Source organism: Siphateles boraxobius, unplaced genomic scaffold (assembly GCF_051911475.1).
Source record: "Siphateles boraxobius isolate OS27281-9 unplaced genomic scaffold, OSU_SipBor_1 22, whole genome shotgun sequence".
Lineage (NCBI taxonomy): Eukaryota > Metazoa > Chordata > Actinopteri > Cypriniformes > Leuciscidae > Siphateles > Siphateles boraxobius.
Window position 1 is genome coordinate 19,962,929 of NW_027508833.1, and position 23,269 is coordinate 19,986,197.

General features: G+C 39.1%; 1 protein-coding gene across 1 annotated transcript in view; it reads right to left on the reverse strand.

Moving 5' to 3' along the window:
* Positions 1-1,828: 1,828 nt before the first annotated feature.
* emilin1b (elastin microfibril interfacer 1b) overlaps positions 1,829-23,269 on the reverse strand; it is a 40,505-nt gene continuing 19,064 nt past the window's right edge. Inside the window, exons 2-8 of the mRNA XM_077239007.1 lie at positions 13,724-13,846; positions 8,647-8,861; positions 5,084-7,213; positions 4,531-4,647; positions 4,202-4,219; positions 3,714-3,848; positions 1,829-3,619 (exon numbers count right to left, since the gene is read on the reverse strand). Of these exons, the coding sequence (XP_077095122.1) occupies positions 3,297-3,619; positions 3,714-3,848; positions 4,202-4,219; positions 4,531-4,647; positions 5,084-7,213; positions 8,647-8,861; positions 13,724-13,846 (3,061 nt within the window). The 3' untranslated portion in view covers positions 1,829-3,296. The remainder of the gene's footprint in view (positions 3,620-3,713; positions 3,849-4,201; positions 4,220-4,530; positions 4,648-5,083; positions 7,214-8,646; positions 8,862-13,723; positions 13,847-23,269) is intronic.

Sequence of the window (23,269 nt, forward strand, 5' to 3'; positions counted from 1 at the left end):
CTCTACAGCAGTAGAGAGCACATGCCTGTGTGTTTGCACTGTATGCAGAGAACAAGAGAAGGAGAAAGACAGCTGAATATAAGTGCACAAAGATTAAAGACGAACAGGATACATGACATTTTCCCACCCAATCCCATTTAGACACAGCTGGCCAGCACTACACGGATTCTTTCACCACACCCAATGTGCAATAATGACACCCTCTCTGACAGTATCTGTCTGAAAGTTACTTAGGAAAACATTACACAAAAAAACTTCTTTCATTCATGCATGCATGCATAAAAATACTTATAGCAATTCTTTGCATATAAAATGCACCCTTTTCTCAAATTTGTGGAAATATGAACTATCTAATGCCTGGAAATCTGTAGTAATCACTGAAATAGTCATGTTTAAATCATTTGTTTGTTGTTATAGTAGTTCTTACTTTCCAGCCCACAACATGACCCCCATTAGCAAAGATTCATCAGTGCACGTTATTCCAAAGAAAAAAGAAGTCTTTATAATATTTCATCAGAATTTAATAACTTACATTGCCTTTAGTTTAGGGTCCAATTCTCACCATCAACCAGTTGCTTATCAGCACACATATTACTAGTGCTTATAAAGCACATATTAATGCCTTATTCTGCATGACCATATTCTACATCCTTTAATCCAACCCAATACCTAAACTTAACAACTACCTTTTAACTATTAATAAGCAGTAATGAGGAGTTTACTGAGGCAAAAGTCATAGTTAATAATGAGAATTGGACCCTAATCTAAAGTGTGACCAAATAATCAATAGCCAAAAAACAATAAGCTATAGTTGAAAGTTATGCATCTTTTCTAAAATGTTGACAATAGTTAGTTCAGTAAAATACTATAGATCCGTTAAATAAGAGAAAAAAGCTCAGGGGTGAAGACGTTAAACTTTAGTCAAAAAGCCTCTAATGTGGTTGCCACTTCATTTAATCCATAATCCACTGAATGTTCACATAGTCTCCATTCTGTACTTCGGACGATTCAATTTGTGATGGATAAATCATGTTTCACCCTACATTTACTTGTTGAATATTCTGTTTCATTCGGAAATGTTACATTACAGAAGTAAAATGGGTTGTGAATGGCGTTTCATGTTGACTTTAACAGAGAAAAAAACAACAACAACATATGTTTGGCCTTCGGTACACCCTGGATTTAGAGTTGTTAAAGTAGTAAAAGCAAAACAGAAATACATTATGAAGAAATGGAAAAACATGGAAAACTCCCCATGGTGGCACATATCAGAGAGAGGGCATGAGATTCACTTACCAGCACAAGACATTATTCATTGTAAACTACATCCCAGTATGACTATGGATGGACACCTAATGTTTTTCTTTCCATTAAATCGCAAGCCAATCTCCAAACGACTTCTCTGGCTTGCGACGTGGAAAATGAAATGCATTGTGCACTCCTTTCCTTAATCACATCGTTTCTGTGCACATGCTTCTAAATTTTTTTTTTTTAGAAACAGTGGGTGTTTTCTATTTAAGAACATGTTTTCAATCAAATTTTGCTTTGACAATTGATCCAGCAACTCCAGTATTGGTATTTTCTATGTTGAATAGAGAAAAGAAGTTATAGACAGTGACAAAATGTGCACCATCAATCACTGACTGGAATTCTATTCAACAGAATCACAGTTCTTGAGGACCAGAATGCTTTCCATTGTGTTTGAGACAATGAACAGTAGTTTGCTTAGTGTTTTGCACAATGCCGGTGCTAAATTGAATGGTATGACTTCCAGTAATCCAATATACCAGACAGAACACTGTAATACTAAGTTCAGCAGAGATTAATATGTGTAAAATTAAATATCTTTATTTGAAACACACGTGTTGCCAATGTACACATTCAAGGTAACAGGTTAAACCATGAGAGGGAACTGTACAATTTTAAATCTAATATCTTTTACATGTAAATAGATGTTTTAATGCTTAAGTTGCTGCCATAACGTCCAATTTATGAGCTGGGGAATCTTTTTATAACAAAAAAAAAAAATGAAACATAGCACATAAAAGATAGCAGCCTTAATTTTCAACATTCTTGACCATATGAATTTCATAGCGTTACACAGAGATCTTTCCTCCCAACGATCTGTAAAATTGCACAAGCATGTTTCAAACAAGAAAAAGCAAAAGCCGCGTAGTTCAAAATTCTTCTGGCTGTCGTACAGTAAACATTCAAGCGAGACCACACAGACAGAATCGGTTGATGAAGGACACCCTCTGAATCCTCAGTGTTGTTTTTCTTCAAAGGCACTTTGGTGAACCACATTAAGGACAGACTCTGTTTGATAATAATCTCCAATGAAAGCTCAGGCTGTGAGATTGGAATATGAATATGGAGCAAAACGCAAAGGTCCACCATTCCAGTAGAACTGATGTTTTTGTAAACGCTTCAACGGGATCACAAAATTCGGAACGATGCATGTACAAAAAAGCCCATTTCTTGTTGATTAGAAGCCATTGAAGAATGTGTGCCTGAGTTATAAAGATTTCATTGCATTCATCTCTTAGCAATTTTCCAGGGCCACTTGGAGAGTTTGTATGGAACGCAATGATATACATCACTGATTGTCAAGTTGGATAACATTGAATGTTTCCTGAAATCATTAACTACCAACCACATATTTCATTAAGTAAAAGCATCTTTGGAAAGAGCAGGATGTTATTCCTGGAAAACTTGGCACTTATAATGAGGCAAAATAGAAATAATTGAAATTAAGTCACGTACTGTAGATTTAAAAATCATCCCTTTCACAGCAAAAATATGAATTCCTTTCATCAAATCTCCCAATTTCCACAACCATCAGCATAACCTTTAACCCTGACTGTGAGTCAAGCTCTTTGGCAGAGTACTTACCGTGCAGTTGCATACATAGGAAGTCGAACAGACCTCACGGTCATCTTCGGTGCATGAGAAATTATTCATAACTCATGTCTGTGATTCATATAACATGGAAATATTTCAATAAGAACATTGTCAACATCGGTCGCACAAACCTGCAGTAGTATTTGTTACAACACTTCTCCAAAAATGCGGGTTAGGATTACATATCAAGGGCAACAGTTCCTCCATTTAAAAACTATATTCTCTGTTCAAGGAGTTCATAGGTGGTCTAACAATATTGGAAACAATACTGAAGGAAAATCAATGCATCGCCATTCCAGTCGGATAAACGTCATTTAGAGTGTCTTTTTCTGGCCCCATCGTTTTGCTGGTACTTTGAGTCTGATTAGTTTCAGTGCTAATCAGTTAAAAGACCCCTACACATCTTCATATAGAAGCATACCACTGAAGATAGTTAGAGGCTCCACTGAATGGGCTAGTTTGCCCATGACCAGGTCTATGCAGACTGTGTCGTCTCGCTGAAGGGGCAGGATGATGTTAAAGACAGCCAGAGAACCTGGTGTTGGTTTGGCTTCGGCCATTGGTTTGTTTTCCAACCCTTCCGGTTGGTAACCCGCCGAGTCTACCCGAGCCATGCCATAGTTAGACCTGGACAGCACAGCTTCGATCTTCTCATTTTTGTGGCCCGTCAGAATAGCACTAAAAAAGTAGCGTCCATCCAGTGGTGCAGTAAATATACCTGTATTTAAGAGAAAGATATACATATACATTATTTTTGATGCATGCAAAAGTGTAAATGCAAATAGACTGTTTATAGGCAGTGCCAAGGTTACCTGTTCTTGAATTATAAAATTCTCCTTCATTTACAAAGGTCTTATCAAAAATAATCGTTCCAGATGTAACCATGGGATTTGTGAGAGCTGCTGAGAAGGAAAGACGTGGTATGTTGGGATCTGCACCGGCCATACCTGAAATGAAGATAACAACAGTATTTTTTTTATTGTTGACATCCACGATTCCTAAGCCTAAATGTATCCCTATATTCTCAGTCTCATATAGACTTGCTTGACACAACCAGTTTTAGTGATCAGCTGCTGACCTTTGGCTCAACTACTGACCCAGTACTGACAATAACAACTGAACACATACTGCAAGACTCAAGACAGAAAGAATCGCTGACTCTCATGCAAACAGACCCTTTAGACATATCTCAGTAAATTCTTGCCTTCATTCCAGACATTGATTAGCACACATCAAAATAACCTCAGTGCTTGAATAAGATATGGCTGCTACAAAAATTAAAAGCAAATTGATTACATACCTCGCTCTCCTCTGAGACCTAAAATAAGAGAAGGCAAAATGTGAGTCACGTACAAATGTCATAAAACATGAAATGTGTGTAGTTCACACAAAAATGTAAAATTATGTCATTTTGAAATTACTCATCCTTATGTCATTCCAATGTTATTTTAATCCATGTAACACAACAGGAGATCATATAAAAATCTGAGGTCCAGCTTTCCATGTAAGAAAAGTACAGTGTACAGCCGACCTCCAAATGAAGTATAGTAAAGTAAAATAAAGTAATGATGACAAAATCTTATTATTACCCTAATGACACAAAGAAATGGCCAAAAAAATATATCTTACCAGGAGGTCCTTTTGGCCCTGGCAATCCCTGAATACCTGGTGTTCCGTCATTACCTGGAGGCCCTTGTGGACCAGGGAACCCTCTTTCTCCTTGAGGACCTGGTGGTCCGGGTAAACCTATTATCAGAAATTAATTTATTTAAAGTTTTTCCTCTTTTCATATCCAACAGGGTTGTGCAAAACTCAAGAATTGTCTCACTTTCAAATCATAAGAGCGCATTTGAATTGAATTGGCAACAGGAAGTTGAATTTAAATTTAAATGGGAAAGACAGGAAGAGGAATTTACTGAATTGCAATTCAAAGACATTCAAAACAATGTAATGCATTCTGGAAAATGCATTCTGCGTAAAATGAACTAGAATACATTCTCATTTCAATTCTGAATAATGCACAATCCTGATATCAATTAAAATACAGGAGCTATGTCCGTTACTGGTGCTGGAAATTTAGGATATGTTCTTAGATGCAGTAAAATTATTAATCTTGACATGACTTTTCAGATGATAACAAATAAAATAAAAATAGACTTTCTTTAAGCACTTGAAATCAGACCTGATAAGTCATTCTCAGTAAAGCTCTGGAACTCCTTGAGGACATGGACCATTGAGGAATTAAGTCTCTTGATCCTGCCATGGATATCATCCAGATGTGTGTTCTGGAGGATCTCAATGAATCCGCTGTGTGAAATCACTGTGTCATTTAGCCCAGTGACACAGTTCCACAGGCTAGACACATGTTTGTTCAGGCCTTCTTTGATCTTCTGGATATTGTCTGAGACAGAGTCAAACCGGCCACAAACCACTTCGAGTTTAGAGAGCCTCTTATCCAGACCATCACCAGTCTTCTTGCAGTCACCCATCTCAACCACAAAGTTGTTCCCAAAGCGGCGTACATCCTGATCAACGTTATCAAAGCGTACCCTACTATCTTCTATATGCTCGTTCATTTCCTGCTGAATCTTGTCGATTTCAGAAATTATTTTGTCTTTGGTGTTCCCAAGGTCGGTGATAACGCTGTCATGTTTCTGGACCACATGCTCTAGACCTTTTAGTGTGTCATTGATGGAGCTGAAGGTTAAGATGACCTCAGACAGTTCTCCCTGGATTGACCTGAGGTCACCGGTATTACTGCTGATGACACTGTGTCCATCCAGTGGTTTCTGTGGGTCATCCAGATGACCGGTTTCTGATTCCGTTCCAGTAGGAGGATTCAGTGTGATCTTGCATTGGCCACTGCATTTCTGTACCTCCTCTCTCAACTGGTCCATCTCGTCCTGTAAACCAGAACACAAGTCCACACAACCAGTCTGACCAGAGTCAAATTTCCCTTTAATGTAGTTCACTTCCTTCTGCCATCTGTCCATGGCATGGCTTGTGATGTTCTTGAGTTTCTTCAGATCATCTTCCACTGTGCTACACACGTCACAGTTCTCAATCTCCATAATAATCCTGTTGAAGTGTTCCCCGTTGTCTCCCGTTAGAGCTTTGATCTTGCGAACGTCATGGCTGAGGTTGATGACCTTATCCACAAGAGAGTCACCGGACACAGAGAGATCCTTGAGTCGGGTGTCAAACCTCTTGATCTCATCTTCATTTGCAACGACTCTCCACTCCAAAGACTTCACAGTGTCGCCAGAGCTCGAACTACTACTACTGCCCGGACTTGAACCAGAACTTGAGCCTGAGCACCCAGAGCATTCGCTTAACCTCCTGTCTATAAACAATGTTGTATTCTCGAGCCGAGACAAGCGCTTATCAAGATCAAATACAGTTTCTTTAACGTTTCCTATATCAACGTCCATGTCATTAATTCTGTCATCCTGGTTAAGAATATGATTATTGAATTCATTGCGAAGATTTCTGAGTTCCTGCTGGAACGAGTCCCGTATGTTAGTCTCCATATAAGCGCAGTTTTCCTCTGCCCTCTGGACAGTGTTGTTGAGTCGTCTCTCCAGGTCTTCTTGCATTTTAGGGCCTTGTCCTGGTCCACCTATTTCTCCTCCAAAACTTCCACCACCTCCAGTTCCTCCTTGTTCCCCATTCACACGATTATTAAGCTTGTCATAGGCTTCCAATGTGGAGCTTATCTTCCTATCCATGTCATTTAGTCGTCCTCTGATGTCCGTCACAGTGTCACAGCAGCCTTGAGACCTGCTGTAGTCTCGGCGCAAACCATCAAGAGTCTGGCGGTGACGCTGGTCCATGGCATTAATCTGCTTTTCCAGAGCCAATATCCTCTCCCGGTCTTGTTGCTGTTGCCGTCTTAGGTCTTCCACTCCAGACTGACAGGCAGAACAAGAAAGCGTCACTCGACGTTCAAGCTCTCTGAGGATTTCCTCCTTCAAGGTGTTGAAGTTGTTTCCTCCTACTCCCCCAATGTCTAGATCATTGCTTCCACCCTTCCCATTCACAAGGTGGTTATTGATGCTGACTAGAGTCTTGTCATGAGCTTGGGTACGGTTGTCCAACTGATCAAGCTTGGTCTGAATGTTATGGATGGTCTCTTTCATTTCAGGCTGGGCTGCATCAGCTGGTGTTTTGCCACTATTAAAACCGGGTTTGCGCATCTCCTCCTGGAATTTCTCGTTCATTCCACGCAGAGTTGACTGCAGGTCATTTAGGTCTTTGGTCAACCTTTGGATTTTGTCCTCCAGTTGTTTCATCTTGTCATTGTCACCTCTCCCTAGGCGAAGATTAAACACAATGCTTATTTTTAGACAGTAAGTAGTTAAGTAGATTACAAATAGTTTGACAGACCCAGAATTCACAGTTCTGTCAAACTCTGGCAATGAAAACATTACATTAAGTTTTCCTCTTCTCTAATGTTTTATTTCCATAAAGCCTCAGTTATATTTAGATGTTATCAAGTGTTTGAAAGATGCATTAGATGCAGATACAGAAGTAACAAGAACATCTATATGGCCAGACACTAGACATGTTTACATGGACACTTTTTGTTTCAATCAGAATGAAATAAAAAGTGTACATTTTATTTCAGCTTTCGAATCAATGGCAATTGCTTGAATGGTTGGTTCATTATTATTCTTAATGAAAAACACAACAACAAAACAGTACAATGACAAACTTAAAACATATAACTTTTATTAACAAAACGAATAAGACAGCTTTATTAAAAAAACAAATAAGCACAGCAGCCTCATTCTTGTGGTGCGCCTGAAGGTGTGTGTGTGTAAATTAGAAGTGTTACCTCCGGATGCTGCCACCTTAATCAGGCAAAGTTTACAGATTGCCTCATTAATGTTTGCAGGTTCCCAATTAGCATTGGGTTTAAATTCAAAATATTGTCAAATAGGCGCTTGAAAGCAAAATCGTCACATGATAAATTAAATCTGAGTGCTGCGACTCTCATTCGGCTCACTCTCAATTGAGTTGAGTTTTTAATTGTAGTGTCTGTTCTCTAACTGAACTAAATTATTTTTATTACTATAAAAAAATCAAAACGACGTTGGGGGCGGTGTCACGGTGGGCAAGTGATGTAATCGGTGTGCGGCAAAACATTGTGTAATACTAGTAGCACAGACTATCGCAGCAAGCCTAATGAACTCTAGATAAAGTGATTGGGTTGATGTGCGTGTTTGTCATAAGTTTCAAAATCAGATTTTATCTTTTGACATGCGCACACTGCACGAATATACAGAGTTTCCCGCTGTTGGCGCATACTAACCATCCTCCTTGTCTTTGTTTTAAAAAGCAGACTAAATATTTATCTACTGTATTTCGGGTCCTAATTAGGAGACGATGAGCATATGAAGCTTTGTGGCATGATGCTTATATTTAGGCAGTAAAATCCCACACCTAAAACAAGGTGTCTGCAGATGAGAGTCCGAAGAAAGCACTTGTGTGACGTCTTCATGCACCACTTCACAAATGAGTGGGAAGAGAATTTTAGATTTGACAAAACAGTCTCTATTATATTCAACAACAACATCATCTCGTTCCATCCGTTCTATGCCATTTCTATGTCATTGCACAGGTTTATCCCACCCCTCTCAAACGGATTAAAATTTCAATTGGTTTGGGCATTTTTATTCTGATTGAGGTGTGTGCATGTAGCATTTTCAAACGCACCTATTGTTAGAGAAAACATTGACTTACCATTCCCTCCTCCCTGTCCATGACCAGAACCAGTTCCAGTTTGACCTGGTTGTGAAGGTCTAGGCCAAGGTCTGCTTGTTGAGATCTGAGTATCAGATCCCCCATTTGGTCCATCATTACAGTCTTCTCCACTGTATCCATGGCAGCACTTCCACTCCATTTCTGTTACCATTTTGTAAGCCACCTTGTATCTGGGCCTCATGTAGGTCCTGTACCTGTAAGACAAATAAAAACATATAAATAAAAGCTTGACATTTTCTAGTTTGGACACTGTTTTAAAAAATGTAGCCATGTCTCAGTATTTCCTGACTTTTTAAATTTCGAAATACATGGGACCGAGAAAGAAACAAACAAGACAAATTATATGTTAATATGAACCACAAAGAAAAAATAACAATCAGAACCAGTTGTGTTGCAAGACTCTCTACTCAACAAATTAGTTTCTGCCCAACCAAGCGAAACCAACACATTCAGACATACACTTGAAGAATACAGCCTGGATTTAATTCAATTTTTGGCCTAAGAATGGAAGAAGACATACCATGTCCGTTTCAAAATGATGCCTCCGCACATTCATATGATTTCAGCTAGCTGCTGCACAGACATATGCTGGCCAGCTGTGTAAACGCTGTATAATCTGTTGTTCAATGAAGGGCTGGGTAAAAATGGTAGCAATGGTAGAAACAGTGTGTATCATTAGATATGGCGTGGACCACTCCTTTAAGCTATGGGATCTTTTTGTATGTTTTATCATCCAGAAACCATAAATCTACTTGTGGAAGTCTAATAAATATGGCTCGGGGTTTTGAAAAACATTTCTAATAGAGAAATGTGGTGTAAGACCATCTGATCAGAACCATTTTATTTACGTCATAATTCTGACCAGTTGTCAAGGTCTGAATTCACAGTGTCATTCAAATAAACTAAAATATCAAGTAAAACATTACAGTTAGCCTTGAACCCGAACATCAGCACCATAAAAAGGTGGAATAGGAAACAATTTCAGCATTTCTTTTTTTCCCAGGACTTTTGGTTATAATTCTTAAGCCACTGAATTCTTGTCTCCACGCTCTATTTGTTCCATGACCCCTGTGAGAAGAAAAAGAGGAGAAAAAGGGGTCACCCTACTCTACAGAGTGAGTACAAAAATAAGTGGTGGTATTTTAGTAGGTTTTAAGCCTAATTCCTGTGGTGCACTGGTTGTAGAGTTTGGAGTGACATGCCACCTCATTCCATACGTGTGTGTGTGTGTGTGTGTGTGTGTGAGTGTGTGTGTGTGTGTGTGTGTGTGTGTGTGTGTGTGTGTGTGTGTGTGTGTGTGTGTGTGTGTGTGCGTGTGTGTGTGTGTGTGTACTGAATCTAAAGGAGTTGGATTAAGCTTTTCCAGCTGGAGTTCAGTACGTTGCCAACAACTGGAAACAACCTCACAACTGCACAAACTTTCTAATCCTGGTGTCCTCAAACCACATTCTGTTTATCTCTCCATTTGTTGACATTAGGTTTACTATGTAAACACAATGTTTTTAGTATTTCTAATGTTTTAATGACTCAGATTTCCAGTAAAATGCGGTGTGTTATATACTGTATGCTAGTGTCTATGAATGTTATGATGATGTGATAGTTTTCAACATCTGTTTCCTGTCTAAAGTTAGCTGATGTAGTACATAATGGTTCCACTTATTTAAAGTGCACTAAATAAAGGCCAGAAAAACAGACTTGCTTTTACTTTAAATCCTCTGACTGATTTGAAGTCTGATAGGTGCATGTCAAGTCAAGTCACCTTTATTTATATAGCACTTTTTACAATACAGATTGTTTCGAAGCAGCTTTAGAGTGATAACAGGAACATAATGCAGCAAAGTTTGTTTTGGTTGTACAGCAGATCTAGAAGAAAATAGTGTATAAATATATATATATATATATATATAAATATATATATATACACATGCCATATTACTAGAGAGAAGAGCGGCACCACCGCAGACGATCAGACGATCAGGAAGCAGGCCAGAGCATATTACTGTGCTGACAGTGTACTTGCGAGTTCACACATCTCTTTAACGTTAATTTTGGTGATCTAGGACTGACGAAGTCGAACATCATTAGTGCAGACGCATTAGTGCAGACGGTGTTTTGACCCGCGACTATGCCATCTCACAGTCACCCAGTTGCCCTGCTGCACGGGCTCTATAGCCGGAACCAAACAATCTACAGACTTCACTAAGCTAGCCACATATAGCAGTATCTAAAGCCTTTGCATTCTTACTATCCTCGATTAAAGTTTGGATGCGTGTCTCTAGTTCTGAAATTCCTTCATTTATCACATGTGTAACCCTAACCGCTGACAGAGAATGCTATCCTATACATGTGCCAGGCATTGCAGGTGACAATGACTCACCGTGTTTGTTGATTGATCCAACTCAACACAGTTGTTTGATGGACTCGTAAAAGGGTCTGTTTGACAGCACATACAAAAGCAGACTATTTATTTTGCTGCCTACATTAGCAAGTTACATCATTCATACTGTGTGCGTAACCTTAGGATAGGGTTGCAACTGCTGTTCGTAAGTTCATACTTAAATTGGAACACAGCATCCACACTAGAGGCTTAGCAACTACTAGCTTGCAACTAACGTTGTACTTAAAGGCAGGGATAGGTAAGTCTGAGAAACAAGCAGAAAACTGCTGGATTTTGAAAGTATCCAACAGAGAAACTCCCACCCCCTTCCTTCTGAGCTCATTCCAGAGCCACGCCAACAAAACACTTGAACGCGCAATGCCAACCGCTCAGCTGGAGGACGCGTTTACCAGTGCGGAGCGGAGAGGAGCGCAGTGCGATTGAGCGACATCATGTCAGAATCACAGGTAATAAAATACCTTTTTGACTGCTCTTTCTCTGCCATAATTGTGAGACTTCGTGGCTTGCGGTCGGTACACGCCTCTCCTCTTCCAAAATGAGCGAGTCAACCGAGTGCGCGCATGTGGGCAGCTCCTGTTGCAGAAGGGCTGGTAGCCATAGCAACGAAGGAGAGTGACAGTCGCCCAGTCAATCAGAGCACTCGGTCCGAATGGAATAATGAGCTGTGTTTATTGCAGCCCCGAGAGGACTACAGACACTCTATTTTTATAAACTCCTTTTCAAAGTACTTACATTTTAGATATATATTGGTATATAAAGACAGTTTAAACAAATGTGGCAAAAAGTGTTTTAGAAACACATTGCCTACCCTACCTTTAATTTGATTGCATCATTGGTTCTTTAGACAGAACGAAGCTAGTAGGTCATAAGCTCTTCGTAAACTAATGTATAGTTGTATAAAATGACGTTTATCTCCAATGATCCAATAGTAGCCTTCAAATTTATGAACAAAAGTTGTATTGAAACACAGTAAATTTCTGTTTATTCTGTTAAGGTTGATTGTAACTTATTTTTCCTCATGTAACAAAAACAATAGGCTAAGTTTCCACTGAAATACAATACTTAATCATGAAATAGCACAAGTATTTTTTATAGATAAATAACATTCTGAAACTATTTGAAGTTAATAAAAATAATAGATCAATACTGATAAAAAACATAAGAAATGACATTTATTTATTATTTATTTAGGCACTAACAAGTCATTAATTCACATAATATTCGCTCTCTTAAAATGTAAATGTGAACATCATCATATATGTCTTAAGAAGTTTATTGATGCAATTCACTCAATCTTCTGTTTAATTTCATCCATTAGTCTTGGTTGAAGGCTTCTGTAAATATTTAGTTAATACTTAGAGTTACTTACAGCTAGTGCAACCAGCCAGAGGTGAATAGCAGAAGCAAAGGCAACAGAAAACTGTAGAGACAACAGTTTCACATGGTGTACCAGCTTGACTAACTTATTATCATTTTGGACCAGAAACCTGCTACCATGTTCCAAAAAATAGCTAACATGGATTTTCCAGCTATAAGTGTTTTATGAAGCAACATAAAATGGAGCAAATTACTCATTGTTTGGAATAAGACATCTGTTGGGCTTGATGCTCTGACAGGCACACAAACAACACTTTCTATTCAATTTAAATTAATTTATTTCTATTTAACTCTATACTGAATATACCGATAATCTGTTCATCATTTAGGGAAGTTATTAAAAACTAAACATTAAGAATTCTGGAGAGACGAAAAATGTCCAGTGCGGGTACAAGTTGTCAGGCGTGGTAGTGCACAACAAATGAGTAGAATCAAAACAGCCTTTATTAATCCACCCACAGAAAACACAGGAGTTTTCAGGAGAAATAACTTAAAACAACTACTTAACATCGATGAGGCCGGACCATGGAACACAGGGAACAGAGGGCTTAAATACCCTGGGGATGATGAACTGAAGCAGAACAGGTGTTTACTAATTAAAGGGATAGTTCACCCGAAAATTTAAATTAGCCCATGATTTACTCACCCTCAAGCCATCCTAGGTGTAAATGACATTCTTCTTTCATACGAATTCAATCGGAGTTAGCCTATATTAAAGAATGTCCTGGCTCTCCAAACTTTATAATGGGAGTGAATGGACGTTTAAGTTTTGAAGTCCATAAAAGTGCATGAATCCATGATAAAAGTGCTCCACAGGGCTCTGGGGGTTAATAAAGTCCTTCTGAAGTGAAGTGATGCATTCATGTAAGAAAAAATCCATATTTAAAACTTTATTGACTAAAATAACTAGCTTCCGGCAGATGGCCGTACGCATCGATTTACATCGCTTCACTCATGAGCCGTGTGGAGGACTTTTATCATGGATGGATGCACTTTGATTAAAATATACAGCCATTCACTGCCATTATAAAGCCAGAAGAATAAAGCCAGGAAGAGCCAGGACATTTTTTAATAACTCCGATTGTATTCGTCTGAAAAAGAATGTCATATACACCTAGGATGACTTGAGGGTGCGTAAATCATGGGCTAATTTTCCCTTTTGGGTGAACTATCCCTTTAAGAACCATGGAAACTAACCCCCTAAACCAGGCAGGCAAAACGAGAACAGAACACAAAAAACTACACCAAAACCAGCTATACTTGACAAAAAAACATACTTACACTACAACACGGGCGCACTGAATGCCCCATGAACATGGCTGATAGTCAGGCTTCACGTAAGTCTCCACTCCATCTTCCACCACACAGCTCACTGTCTTGGTCACCACATACGCACACCAGTTTCTGTGAGAAAGAAATACACATGTAGTTAGCATTTTATTGTAGGAACAGATCTTTAAAAATTAAATATGAATAATTCCACAACTGTGACTCATAGCACACCAATTAAAACATGAACTACTGGAGGTATCCAAAGATAGTAGCGATTTTAAAGCACATCTCCCATCATGTGAGCTCAAACTAAAGCGCCTGTGTTAGATTTACAGTGGTTCCCCACAGTCTAAATGTTCCTTATGTCCTCTGGCCTCATAAATTAGTAGAAATCTGCAAATAAATAGTCTCTTGCTTCTCTTAGTGGACACTGTTCCTCAAACCAATGTCAACAAGCTCAGGAATCAAGTTGTTACAATCTCTCTGCTGTATGCATTGGGAATTCAAACATCTGTTGAGCTTCACGCTGACTACAGTGAAAGCGGGTTGCATCACTTATCTCATCTTTGGTTTCACCCCTGTTTTGTTTTAGTCTACTAGTAAGGGCAACAAACTACGTGATTGTCTGCTGTGTGTAATGCAGAAGCAGTTTGTCTTCTGTGGTTATTCGCTAAGCCCTCATGAATTAAGTTTAAGTTACACCTCAGACCGTTGCAATAAAGATTGGACTCGTGTTGTGTCTCTAAAGAAAAAACAAAACAAAAATGTCTTCTCAGAGGCCACCTAAACATGTGATTTACAATGCATCTGAATCATGTTAAACCAGAAAACCATGAGTACAGCTTCAATGAATACCATTTCTTCTCATTAGGATTAAACTCAGTATGGATTCCACCAAATGTGGCCGCATGCAAATGTTTTGGTGTCTCTCTGCAAGAAAAAAAATATATATAAAAAAACAACAAAAAACAAATATAAGGCATTAAATATCTTCAACATTAAAAATATGTACATCAATAATATTTGTCGTGATTTGTCGCAAAAAAATATGTCTGGTGAGGACGCTGCATATATCTAAAATCAATCCAACTCTTTAGCTGTTTGACAGTTGATCCTAACAGGTCATTTAACACATGACCACATTCTGTTTGCAAACGCATTATGCAATAAAAGGAAGTTACCCAATAAATGGCTTGTCATGGAAAAAGCACTCAATTTTCCCAAGACATGTGGATGCATTTGACCATTACCACCTGACTCCTGCTTTGATTGCGCATGGTTCATCAATGACCTATGGTGGATTTCCTGCCTCCACAGCTGCTCGAAACACTTGCACATATTGCCAACACAATTTCATGTTTTGGCCTTCGATATTAAACACAGATGGTGCTAGATCAGAGTAATGACATCACAATATAATCTGTGCTGGCTAAATGAAAGGATGTTTAGAATGAATTACAAGAGAAAATGCAATGTTTTGACCAAAAAGGTTAAAATCAGAACCACGTTATAAAGAATAAAATAATAGTTTTGTGGCTTTGAGGTCATCTATGTATGCTAGTGTGCTCCTAAACATTTAACACAATTAACTTTCAATAGATATACACAAGGAAAACAGATCATAAATATTCATGACTCATGTTGAAGTACACAGATTTTTGTCCAATCAAATGCCCTCTACAGTAAGAAAGCTCCTCCCCTAATAGCATCTGCAAATAACTGGGAAGTAGCTAATCCTAAAGCCGATTGGGTTTTTCTTAAAGGAAAGATCCCTTTAATATGTCCCAGCCAAACTTAACGTTTCAGCAGATTTATCATTGTCTTTTATATCTGCATTATTGCTAATATCCTTTTTCCAAAAAAAAATCTTCTTCCATCCTTAATCATAACACGACAAGGTTTTGATTTCAGTGACCCATATGTAATTTATGGTGTTAAGCAGTGGGCAATCCATTACTCAATACCCTCAAAATAATATCACATGTAATGCTAGCTGTTTATGGGAGGAGCTGTCTAGGTTTAAAGATTTTGCAAAGTTGTCATGCTCCTTCAGCCCACCAGTATTTGTTTTTCAACTGTTGATTGGAGTGAACCCGACCACAGTATTTCCAGGCTGCTACGGCCAGCCGTGAATGATCCACATTCTTAGCAGATTTGTCATGCAGAATTTTCATTTCAGGCTCGCTTTCATCAAACACTCATGCAGCTCATGATTTTACAGAGACTTTCAACATGTTTCAGCTCCAAAAAGAATGGAAAATATGAGAGAAGACAAGAAAAGCGGACAAAATAAAGTTCATTTGGCAGTGTGTTTAGCCTCCCTTTGAACCAATGAGAGCTTATTCCAATATACAAAATTTATATTAAATCCCCGTCATGAGAATATTTTCATACTTTTCCATTACATAATTTCTGTTTTCTAAAAATAAATGACCTTACAGCCACAAGTGACTGAAATGAATGGGTGTAGTAAGAGTAAATTAAAAATGTAGTCATGTAGAAACGTCATGGTTTAAAAACTAACTTAACAAAATAAATGAAATAGCTAAAACAGAAGCACATTTCAGAGTAAGAAAGTAATGTTATCCTGATGTTAGATCACCTACTTGGATCGAAAAATGCATTGCAGCACAGTGAAAGACTAAAAAGTGAAATGTAAGACTGTGAATAAATCTTGAAGAAGATAAGGCTGAATAATGGACAAACATTGTTGCACATGATGGAATGCAAAGTTAGCATTGATTGTGTTGTTTAATTCAAATTGGTTACTGTCTCTCTGTGTGATGTTTCCCTAAAAAGCATTAAAAACAAGGACCACGTAAGCTCTAACATAAGTGTGATTAGATTTTTCCCCAGTAGTAAAAAACACAGTTTGGAACGGATGCATGATGTACTTGCTTATACCTAAACCAGTGGAAATCCTGCCTTGCAGCTAATTTCATTGGTTAAGGTTCCAGTGACCAGTTTTAGGTTTAGGGATCAGTGTTTGGTGTAGGCAATCAGTACAGTGACTGACATGACCAATGAAATCTTTAGAATCTGCTGCAGGGCGGGATTTCCGGTATTCAAGAACAGATCAAATTTAAGTCACTTTGTCTCTGCAAAATTCTTCAAAGTAATCATAAAAACTTATGAATATACTTTTCTTCTAGCAGAGCCCTTCAACATTGTATAAATGACATTTGGAACTTAATATCTCTGTTTCTGTCCCTGTCCCTCTGACACACACACACACACACACACACACACACACACACACACACACACACACACACACACACACACACACACACACACACACACACACACACACACTATTATGTCACACTCACACACTATCAATTATCTGTCATATAAGTGACATAATCCATGTAGGGTATCTGGCATGAAAATACAGTCTTCTCTTTGTTCTGAAAAAAGTACTCTCCGATCCTTCCCTCAATAAAGGCCGTAATTGCTTCTCCCAGGACAGAAATTACATCAGATGAATGTAGCGTTTCGGAGGAACATTCATTCGAAAAATATCCGCCTTCTTACTCTTTCAACTGATGAACCTCCCAAGGGATTCACAATATGGACATAACAATTTGTCCAACTGCACATTTGGCACGTTTAACTATGGCGTATAGCATCTATGTGTTGATAAATGTGTTTTAAATAAATTAGCACATGAATATACATGTGTGCAACAGGCTCCAGAATCCTATGATATCACTTTCTGGACCTTCTCCAATAAACTTAAAACAATGGAGCAGAACGGGCTGCAGAAATTGTCTGTTACCTAGGGAGCAATTTAACCAGGAAGAAACGCATTTAAGTAATTAAGGGTGTATTCACACCTGCCTTGTTTGGTTCTATTGAATCGAACTCGTTCGTTTACCCCCTTGGTGCGGACCAGGGGCGTAGCACAAGATCCCGGACCCTATGTATAGGCAGTCCTGATGGGCCCCCATGTTCCAAATAAAATATATTCCAGACTTTTCAAGGGCCCTCTCTCCCCTTGGAGCCCTGGTAATCAGTACTGGTTTTACCCCCAGTCCGAAGCCCCGGTGCGGACCTTTTGGGCAGGTGTGAATACAGCAATCGAACTCGAGTGCGGACCAAACAACCGAACCGAGACCTAGCTGAAGTGGTGGTCTCGGTACGGTTCCAAACGAACTCTGGTACGGTTCGTTTACGGTGTGAACATGAACCGACCCAATTGCAAGAAAGCACTGCGCCTTTGAGTTAACAGGCTTCCGTAGTCGGAGTTGCGTTATGGGAAAGTGATCTGTTGTAGCCATTCTACATTCCATTCCGGCGCGCTGTCTGGCCACACGATACTGTTGCGCGTCTTTCTGCGCGTCGTGTGTGCATCATTGGAATGGAATGAATGAATGAATGAGTGACAGGGCTCTCAAGTGTCACGCATTGAGCGTGACAGTCACTCATTTCGGTCTTTTGTCACGCTCTCCCGCCACACATTGGATTTCTCACGCTGAAAAACTATTTGTAATATATTTAATATGCAGCAGCGTCCAAAACTCTGGCCGCGCCACTCTCACTGTGGAACCGGCAGGAATCAAGCGCGTCTCCTCTGGTGTTCTTAGCCAATCAGAAAATAGCACTATTGTATCTGGGTAAGATTTAACGCAACAACCAATGACACCGAGTCGGCACAACACACGTGTGGTTTTGTTTACAAATTTTGGTTCACTTGCAAAAAGAGCGAAACCGTACCAAAAAAAAGAAAGCGAACCGTACCAAAAAAAATGTATTTGGTCCGGATCAAAGCAAGTGAACTATCGGACTTTCCTGGTGTGAATACACAATGTATTTAACTGCACCAAAACCAAGAAGTATACTCATATGTATGATAATATGGATCTTGCATTATGTACACTGATGGATATGTTGTTTCATGTCATTGTTACTAAAGTTTATTCATAAATCATAGTACGCAATCTGTTAAACTGTCACTTTATGCCAGTGACTGTGACAAAGCTAAATTATATTTACATTATTGTTCAAAAGTTTGGGGATCTTACTGACACCAAACTTTTGAACGGTAGTGTATACAAGTATGCAATAACTTTCAAAAAACTCTTTGAGTGCTGCCCTATATGAACACCTTCAGTTTTGGCTTGTTTCATGGAAAGTTTTACATACTCATGTCACCTCAGATATTCCTCAATTCAGGGTCTTAACGGTTCTTATATGAACTGTAATCCTGGATCTAGTACCAAGACGATGTCCCCCAACCATTTAGAAACCATGAGGCCTCCTCTCCCGGCCTACTGATTGATACTGATATGTTTACACAGTGTCATAGAGCAAAACGACAATGATTAACACGTGTAGAGGCTAGTGGCTACTAACAGAGGCTGGACGGTTCTTATTCCCATGGTGTGTGAGATGCAGTAGGACATCATGCAAAGTTCAGCTTCTGATTGTCCTCACATGCTTGGAATCTGTCCACCAAACAACCTTTTGGCTTCTTGAAAAAGTCACAACAACAACAACAACAACGGCCTCTAGTAACAGTCTTTACACGAGACTCCAAATTTAAAGTAGTTTACCCAGTCATTAACTCAATCTCATGTCTTGCCGAACTTGCATGATTTATCTTCTGAGGAAAAAATGAGGAAAAGGCTGAAGAATCTTTACATTGCTCTTTTTAATTCAAGAACAGTTTAGTGAGCATTTATGTTAAGCTCCAAAAAGGGCAAAAAAACAACAACAACACACCATTAAAGTCCTTACGGCTCATGTGCAATATTTCATGTCGTCTTATGCTGCATGCAAGCTTTGTGTGAAGATCAGGCCTCAAGACCTCAAAGATGCAGTTTTTCCAACATAGGCTCATTCCAAAAACCTTTACATCTATCTCACTGCAGTTTATAGCTGAAATGAATTCTAGTGGCAGTAAAACGCCAACGACTTTTATTCCTTTCACACAAATTATGATTACGGTGACAGATTATTGAATGATAAAGATTTATTTTCATGAGGTTCCATGCACAATTATATGTTATGGCTTTAAACACTTTTACCATTGTGCATGGTTTGTAAACTAATACATTTTGACATTTGCATCTCATAATCAGCTCAAATGGGATGTTTGTTTAGCCTAGAAATCTAGACGCACCCTAGCGGCAGCAAAAATTATTTTGCAGCAAAGTGTGGTCTAGCAACTCTCCGTTGGCATTCGAGCTGGAAAAACCAAACTCTGGTCAGGCCAATCACATCGTGTATAGAGTTGGTGGGCGGGCTTAACATAGTGACTGCAGAGTTGTGACGGTTCCGCGTGATTTCCATAGGCCTACCATAGGTGATTTGAATTCACTGCTACTTGAAAACAAAGATGATGCTGCTGGCGAACAGCGGTCTTTCGAATCGGCTTTGGCCGCGACTCTGGATGACTTGGAGTTAAGAGAACGTCACTTAAGTCATTTTTAAAAAAGGAAGATGTGTTCGGAGTTTTGACGACCGGATACGGCAAAAGTTTAATATAGGCCTATCAACTAGCTCCGCTGGTGGAAAAACGCATGGGACTCTCAGCACAGCCGTTCGTTGCTCTGGTTGGTTGTAGCGCTGTCCTATTGCATGCAGAGGGAATTTGAAAGACAACCGTTTATTCCGTCCCTCGGAATAAGGTATGCCAATTGTGAGTTCCCAGACCTAACATCTTGATAGGTCTGGCTTGCCAGGCTAATGTTTGTTGTTAACACTGTTGGTTATGGTTTAGGGTTGGGTTGATTGTAGGTGGTACATTATTTTCTTACGCGATAGCATTAACCTTAGCGACACTCATCGGACATTTCATTTCGGAGCTTCCGCGATACATACAACAAACATCATAATAAAACATTGCCAGGTTATTGTGATTTGGATAAAACTGAACATGCTTATAGCGCCACTCACAGCACATTTCACTTTGATAGTGTAGCGAAACGTGCCATAAGCAATGTAATTTTGCAAAAATATCGCCACAGGCACACATTTCCAATTAACCGGGGTTGGGTTTTTCCTGATAATGATCCCGTCTGCTGTAGCTTTGAAATCATTTGTGTCTTTATTCATAATAAAAAGCAGATTCGAAGATTTTAAGTAAAAAACAACTTAAATTTCCATCTGTTTTTCACACAAAGCTATGATATGACTTAAGAGGACGTATACTTTATATACCACACAAGACATATAAACTACTTGGTAACACTTTAATTTAGGGTCCAATTCTCACTATTAGCTAGTTGCTTATTAGTATGCATATAACTAGGATATTGGCTGTTACATATTAATCCCTTATTTTGCATGACCATATTCTATATCCCTAATCCTCAATACCTAAACTTAACAACTATTTTACTTACTATTAATAAGCAGTAATTAGGAGTTTACTGAGGTGAAGGGCGTAGTTAATAATTAGTTAATAGTGAGAATTGGACCCTAAACTAAAGTGTGCCTGTTGCAATGTTTAATTCAGGGAAGAAGGAGGCGGGAACCAGCGAACATTCAACATTTTAATAATAAAATAAAACAAATACAAAAACAAAAGTATAAGCCAGCAGCCACTCGCGGTCGACTGCTGGCCACACAAAACAGAAACAAAACAACATAAAACCCGGCCTGTTCCTCTCTCGATCTCCTCTGTCGTCGCTCCACCTTTTATGCTTCCGCTCCTCCGTGAGAGATACGAGACCGGTGCGTCGCTCATCAGTAATCACGCCACCGGCCTCGTGCCATTCTCCCACGGTCCTCGGCCTCATCCTGCTCGCCACAGTGACCAACTACTTTTATAGTGTTTTATTTTTGTCCTTTTTGGAACCATAGATACAAGTTAAGACTGACATGAGGGCGAGTAAATGATTACAGAATTTTCATCCGTGGGTGAACTACTGCTTTAAGAAAAGATAATTGCGGTTTTGGAGATTATACAATACAATTGCACATCAATCAGTATCATGCCTCTGCATACTTGAGACTGAATGCATAATTAAACACACTATCAAGCTACACAAATAAAGAAAGAGACAGTGTATGTGCGACAGAGTGAACACAGATGAGCGGGAAAAAACTATTGTCAGCTAAGGAATTCTTTTGATATTGAACTCCTAAAAACACACAATGACATAAAACTCCCTCTTGTTTTACTTAATAGCCTGGCCATTTTCACTTCCTGTGCTCCAGTGCTTCACACAAAGGCTCAATCATCATGCGCTTTTCTTTTCTTCAGTTCTTCCTTCTTTTCTGTCTCTACCCACACATCTTCCCCTTCGAGCGACCCTGCGTGCTGCCCGAGCAGTGCACCGCACACCATGACCTTTGACCTTTGCAACAGGAAGTGGTCAGAGCAGCTGTGGCTGCAGGGTCTGCCTGTTTTTACAGCCTTGCTTATTTCTCTCTCCCTAGGAGGGGACACATGCTCGTCTGACTGTCCGAGAGGGCACCGGGCTGAAACGCGTGTCCACTCCCAGTTCCACCCCAACTGTGTCCACACGAAAACAGTGATACAGAGATACAATATCAAGACTGACCCACAGGCACAATACTGATATTGTTAGGCATAACATGAATTTGCACCATGCAGTTGTTGCCAATGGTTTCCACCTCCGTTTACAAACATCACCAAAATGCAATCATGCCGTATCATGTGGAAACAACCCTCATTATGGCTGTTTTTGCGAACGGTGAAGCAGTTCTTTCCAACACAGCAATTTAAGATTAAACTGCTGCCTGTACACAAACCAACTCATCTGTTAGCTAACACTACGCTTAACCATCTGGGGACTAAGCTCTTTTTGGTCCGTTTTCTCTATTTTTACATTTGGGCTTGTAAACTATATGTAATGGAGATGGAACACGATGTGTTTGGTATCTATGGATTCAGAAGACCCTAATCTAACATAAGCACGCATGTAATATGTTTATAAAGGAAGTATGAGTGAAAATGTATTATAGACTAGAGAATTTCAAAAACGGAAATTCGATTTTTGGCATTTATTTCTGAAAATCACACATCACACAACAATAGGGAATAGTTTTTGAACAAAAAATATATTTGTCAAAGCCTTTGCTTGACAGACATGTGTAATTGTTAAATAAAATGTGTAAAGAACAATGAAAATTTTAACTTTATTTACAAATAGTCCCAGGCGTTTTTCTTAGGAATGTTCAGAATTTTCTAAGCAAAGCTTTCTCCCCGTGACTCTCCAGTAATTGTTCCAGAGCTTGTTCTACCTAAATCGTTTACTGCTTGCCATCATAAAAGTGTTAAAAACAATAAATAATGCTATAATTGTATGTGTATATTATAATTGTTCTGTCTCTCTCTCATATCTCTGTGTGCTCTCGCTCCGTAAAGCCTTGCTTATACTCGACGCGTCCGTTCGCTTTCTGTCGTCTCTGCCACTCAACGCTGTTTGTGTAATAGTATATAGTACCACCCCTTGCACGGCTACAGAGTCCTCCGATTTGCTAGAATACGTCATAGTAACCTTCCTCTGATTGGGTAAGAAAAATATTTCTCCATCGGCAATTTTTCCATTGGTTGTTGCTCGTGAATCTGCCAAACAA